Source organism: Canis lupus, chromosome 5 (genome assembly GCF_003254725.2).
Source record: "Canis lupus dingo isolate Sandy chromosome 5, ASM325472v2, whole genome shotgun sequence".
In the NCBI taxonomy this organism is placed as follows: domain Eukaryota; kingdom Metazoa; phylum Chordata; class Mammalia; order Carnivora; family Canidae; genus Canis; species Canis lupus.
This window is the reverse complement of record NC_064247.1, coordinates 15,518,734-15,524,812: the sequence shown is the minus strand read 5'-3', so window position 1 is coordinate 15,524,812 and position 6,079 is coordinate 15,518,734. Positions and strand designations below refer to the sequence as shown.

The window sequence follows — 6,079 nt, the reverse complement described above, 5'->3', positions numbered from 1 at the left end:
CTCCCTCCAAAACAAAAAGGTAGCTCCACTTGAGGTTGGATCAGAAACCCATGCCCTGAATGGCTAAGTGGGAAGGATGGGGTGCAGGGAATGAGGAAGGGCCTCAGTGGTTGAAGAGAGGAGGCCTGAGCAGAGCCCAGGCTAGAAATGGGAGCTCAGAACCAAAGGGTCTTTAAAACAAACCTCATTATATCTTACAGTGGTAACCAAAAAGTATAGGAACCTCACTTTTCAGACCAAGAGTTAAATCGGTGGCTGTCCACTTTGGCAACCCATGAGCAGCCATTTTTGAAAAGGACAGCAACGGCCCAGCAAAGAGCCTCCAGCCATTCTTATAGCCAACCAGGCTAACAAAGTGCTGGGTTAAATCCTCAAGCTGTATTCATACCCCACTTCAACCCACTCACCCCCACACCGTCCCAGGGCCAACACTGGTCTCCTGTGTGTTGAGCCAAGAATGACTCTCCTCCAATCACTTCAGTTGTTTGAGGCATTCCTGACCATAAATTCCTTACCAAGTCTCCACTTGCCCCTCAGCCAGGGTACACAAACAAGATGATTTCCACAAGCCATGTTTATTTAGGGGTAATCTGCCAAAGGAATCATTTGGGTTGGTGTTTATTTCTGCAACTCTTCCCAGGAACCCATCCACGAAGAACACCGTCGAAGCAGAGGATCTAATGGAATGCTTGAGGCCGCCATAGCAGCTCCGCCACGGTCCCCAGGGCCAGTGTCCCAGTCCAGAAGGACTGCATGCAGGCTTTCCTCCATCGGGCCTGCTCCTCCCAAGCTGTCCTGTCTTTCTGCCAGGTTCTGAACCCTCCTTCTTCAGCCCTTTGACCAATGAGGCAAGAGAACAACACAGGGAGCAAGGAGTCCCAGAATGACCAGCATAGTAACTCAGGACACACAGAGGAGAGAGCCGCTGCCACTGCTAAAGACAAAAGGAACTCTCCCTTCTTCTCAAAAGTCTTGCTCTGGTTTTAGAATTCCCCCAGCTGACTTTTTTCAAGTGGATTATTTGGTGCTGATTTCACAGAAGGCCAAACTGGGTGCTGCAGGGGTGGGGGGGAGAAACAAAGCACATGCATAAGTATTTCGATCATAATAGTTACCATTTATTGAGCTCTTTCCATCTATCTGGCCCAATTCTGAATTTCACTGGCACTAATGAGTTAGAGCCTCACCACCTGGGAGGTGGGTACTATTATTCCCATTTTAAGGATGAGGAAACTGAGTGTCATAGAGGCTAAGTTACCTGCCCAGGGCCATCTAGCTTCTAAGTCACAGAGCCAGGATTTGGGCCCGGTCTGCCCAACTTCAAAGCTTGTGGTGTTAACCATTGTGCTGTCCAGCCTTATAAAGGGGACACAGTGTGGTGCCCCATTTATTGAAGTAAATGTAATCAATTCAACAACAACAATAACAAAAAACCAAAGATCTGTTGTTATCTCTGCTCTCTAAATAACGCCTCTACACCTGAGGTCTCAAACAGGTGGCCTGCAGGCCAGAATTCACCCTGAGGCTTCCTGAATTTGGCACACAGTCTTTAAAATAACTTGACCGGCTTCCACAGGCCTCTGAGTTTTGCGGCTTTGGCCTCTCATCACACTTGCTTTACTGGATCTGTTTCAAAAGGACAGAAGTGCTGTTTCCCATAGCGTTTCATGGGGAACTCTGCCGATCATGGGGAGGATAGACCTCCCAGGTTTTCTGCAAACAGCGTCAACCAGGTGGTGCCACACTCAGCAGTAGCCACCGTTAGCTGTCATCAGCAGGTCTCTAAGAGGCCAAACAAGGCCTGGCGGTGCCCGAAGCATCACATGGTAATAACGGGAGAGGGACAGAGGGGGAAATATGACTGCACACAACTTCAGAGTGGAGCTACTGTTTGATTTGCTGGAACCCGGCCAGGTCCCTGATCTCACGCTTCCTTGGCAGGATCTTTCTCTGCGGCAATCATCTGGGAATCATGTGTCCTCAGTGCTGGTGTGATGGGAACAAACAGAAGCCACCATCCCCCAAAAAGAGGAGGCCAGCCTTCCCAAGCCCAGAGGAACACTGCTGCCTTTATAGCCTGGGTGCCTATAATTAGCCTACAAATAGTATTGTGCCCACTGCCAGCTCACTCCTTCTGTCTTTACTCCTACTCACTACACGCCAGGTGCCTCTTGTAGGTGTTGTGCCTCCCTGAGGAGTGGAGGAAGGAGAAAAAAGGAATCCGACTCCATATTATTATATGGAATGCAGCATGCAGCCTTCCTGGCAATCAGATTATGTCAAAACATCATAAGCCACAGAATTTTAAAATGTTAGAATTGGAATGGGTTCTTGAATAGGATGGAAAATTGCGACACAACGTTTGTCCAAGGACCTAAGGTACCCTAATAGGTTGTGCTTAACCTCGAATGAGCCATTTTGTTTATCCTTGATAAAAGTGCTCTTTTCACCCCCCAAATCGATTATCTTTAGCCCTAATGACCTTTAATACTGGAGACCAGGTATGAAGGCAAGTTTGGTATTACTCCTCTATCCAGCACAGCGTCAGCTTCTCAGACTTCCCTATGACTTAGAAAAATCTCTGCCCTCAGCAGTGACCTCCCCAAGTGACCTAGCTATGCCCACCACGCACGGGCTTGCCACATCCTTGCCAGCTCCTTGTCCACCCTCCAGACACCTGGCTCGGCTGGGCCCAGAAGCACTCTCACCATGGTCATGTAGGTAGCCTCTGCTTTTCCATTTGATTCTTCGTCCTCAATCAGCATCGGTGTGGCTACTGAAGAATAAACGTGTTTCTAGAGGGACAGGAGTGGTGGGAACATTAACCAAAGATCAGCAAATGTTAGATGCCAGAGGAAAAAACCATCTACTACTATTCACAGGGCATCAACACCAAAAGGTAATTGAGAGTTAGAAAATTATCGTGGATAATGATAATTTAGTTCCCAGTCTTCCTGGCAATTAAGAAAGTTGGCTCATCAGCAAAGATTACTCTCTTGAGAACCAAATTCTTTGCTTCAAAAGACAAAGTTCTTTGTTTGGACAGACACTTAGGCAGCAGCAGGGGATTCTTATCTTGCTGGATTATTTGTATTCCATGCTTATTTCCTTCTGACTGGAGCCATGGCAGGATGGCATTGATCGGCCACTAACTGTGGTCATCTCTGAGAGGGTTTATATGGCAGGGACAGCCCTCACTGAACCTCACATCTGTGAGGTGGGTGGTACTTTGTGATTCACATTCCTGTCACTATTTGGGGAGGTGATGTCATCCAGTGACAAACTCTTGGGCTTCTGGAGGCCCCTGCACTAGGTTGTGACAAAATCCTACACTTAGGTCATAAACAGGGCAAAAGGTGGAAAAAGTAAATATTCCAAGAGGAGTTTTTAAAAGAAGGGAGGGAGGGAGGGAGGAAAGGTAGTTTAAGGAAATGAATTCATTTCTCAGACCCTAATAGCAATTATTTATAGCCCCATTACAAAGTAATATGGAAGAAAAAGCTCTTCTTGATCCTCTTTCTTAAGGTACCCGAATATTTTTTTAAAGATTTTATTTATTTGAGAGAGAGTGCATAAAGATGAGCAGGGAGCCCCATGCAAGACTCAATCCCAGGACCGAGACCATGACCTGAGCCTAAGGCAGAGGCTTAACCAACTGAGCCACCCAGCCACCTAGAGTCCCTGAATATTTGATCTGAACTGTTAACTCCTTCACTTAATTCCTGAATGTACCACAATTCTCCCCTATGGTTCCACAGTGCCCACAGATGATGAAGCACTTACAGATCATCCAGTTATTTGAACCTTACCACAGGGCAAATATGCTTGTCCTCATCCTTATTTTACTGGTGAGACAAGTGTGGCTCTGGGAGGTGGCTGAGGTGGGCTTGAATGGGGATTCTCTGACACTGAGCCCAGGGTTCTTTCCTGTGACCCTACCCAGAGTCCCCAGGGCCCTGTCCGCTCCCTCCTGGGGTGGGGTGGGGGGCTCTCACTCTGTGATGAAGATTTCCTGAGCCCCTGTGCTGTGCCCAGCACTGGCCACCACACTGAGATACAATACTGAGTAAGATAGTCCACAGAGAATGCCAATGACACCCTGGATGTTGGAGCCATATCTACCCTGCCCCCATGCAGACACAGCTGCAAAATGGAGTTTTGAGTTCTTGCCTTACCTCTGGATCAGCCTTCTTTATGTTCTCCAGGCTTTTTACCAGGGTTGTGGATGTCGCTGAGCTGCAAGGCAGGAAAAGCATGTGGAATTAACTGGCTGGCACTGTAAATTCCAGGGTGCCCACATGAGACCCCACAGAGTCTTGTGATGAGGGGGACCCCAGAGGGGAACCATTGTCTCTAGACTCCCACCGCCAAAGCCACCCAGCTCACTGTGAAATCTGAGCAGTGCATTTCTCTGATGGAGAGAATGAAGCATTCCGGAGGTAGTCTGGGCTGAATGGCTCTGACTTCCCTATTACCTACTTAACATTTTTCTGCGTCCACACTGTTTTAAGTGAATTAATAGGGAGGGCCATCATGGGATTGGATTTTTATCATTAACCCGGGAGTAGGGAGATGTAGCCATGCCAGCAGGGGGCAATAGAAGCTCAGCTGAGACACACAGTTCAAAGGCTCCTCCCCTGGGGAAGAGGCTGAGCAGAAATAGCGCCACAAACCCCCTAAGCTGCCAACCCTGGCCCCTTCCCAGCCCTTGGCCTTTGATCTCTTGACCATCTGCCCTCTGCATCTGCTACTTAATACAGTTCCTTTTTTTTCCTATTTTGGTCTAAGGTAGAACTTAAAAAAAAAAAAAATCAGGGTTGAAGCTAGAAGTCATTTTTTTTTTTTTGTCTCAAAGTGGAGGAAATAGTTTTCTCATACATTATGATTATAAAGTTGTATGTTCTCACTGTAAAATAATTCAAATACTAAAGAAACACAGAGAGTTGAAGTTTGAAGTTCCAGAAAACCTCCTGCCCTTGTGGGATCCACCTTCTCTTTTCACCCAAACAGCACTACTAATACTTTGGAATTATTCTTTCCAACCTTTCTCAATGCAGGCCTTACTGCACTCACACAAAATGTATTTATTGCATCTGCTGCCAAAGTGAGTATTACTAATTTTCTTTTTTATAAAAATGAGATCCTGTTATATATTCTGTAATGTGATTCCTGGGACATCTTCCCATGCCGTTACATTTGGGATTGTGTAGTATTTCACTGAGTGGAATACTGATTTAGTGAATCATCACCTTCCTGACAGTTACTGAGGATGACTTCAATGTTGAATTATCATCAGGGCTACAGCAACCATGTTTATAAATCTCAATATACAAGTCTGATTATTTATTTCCTAAATCTTTAGGATTTCCATGTCTTTAGTACTGACATGGAAGTACTGATTTCATTTTGAGGGACACTGAGGCCCAGAGTGGGGAGGTGAGTTGATATGGTCATCTAACTTGGGCTGGGGGCCATCTGCATGCCCGGAGCAAAGACCCTCAGAGAGGCCAGCCAAGTTCAAACCAAGTCAGAGAGGCCCTGGGGAACGAAGTGAAGCCCAGCAGGCAAAGCACTTTCTAGAGAGTCTATGTTTTATGGGGAGACTCAGAGTCAGCACTCTAATGAGGTCCTTTGCCCATTGACATTTCAACAAGAGAGCCAATCTGCCCCAGCAACGTATCTCATCATCAACAGTTGAATCAATGGATGCATGCGGCCCTGCCAACAGCCAAACCTGCTGCCTTATTGGATGGAGCATCTGGGCATTTCCAAGATGCTGGGAGAAGGGGTACTGAAATTAAAGCCTTCAACAACACATTTCAACAATAAATAACTTAGGACCTAAGGACATCCGTTCAGAAATAGCCACTCAGAATTAGACTGTGGTCCTTTTAAAAAATTTTTTATTTATTTATTAGCAGAGGGAAGAGCGAGATCTTGGGGAGGAGCAGAGGGAAAGGGACAAACACTGAGCAGAGAGCCCAAAATGGGGTTTGATCCAATGACCCTGAGGTCATGACCTGGGCCGAAATCAAGAGTCAGACACTTAACCAGCTAAGCCACTCAGGTGTCCTAGAGT

The 6,079-nt window shown here is 46.6% G+C and overlaps 1 protein-coding gene across 1 annotated transcript in view; it reads right to left on the bottom strand.

The window, feature by feature from the left end:
• Positions 1 to 556: 556 nt before the first annotated feature.
• The window catches only part of JAML (junction adhesion molecule like), a 28,238-nt gene continuing 22,715 nt past the window's right edge, over positions 557 to 6,079 (bottom strand). The window contains exons 9-11 of the mRNA XM_025465343.3: positions 4,176 to 4,236; positions 2,709 to 2,795; positions 557 to 1,055 (exon numbers count right to left, since the gene is read on the bottom strand). Of these exons, the coding sequence (XP_025321128.3) occupies positions 984 to 1,055; positions 2,709 to 2,795; positions 4,176 to 4,236 (220 nt within the window). The 3' untranslated portion in view covers positions 557 to 983. The remainder of the gene's footprint in view (positions 1,056 to 2,708; positions 2,796 to 4,175; positions 4,237 to 6,079) is intronic.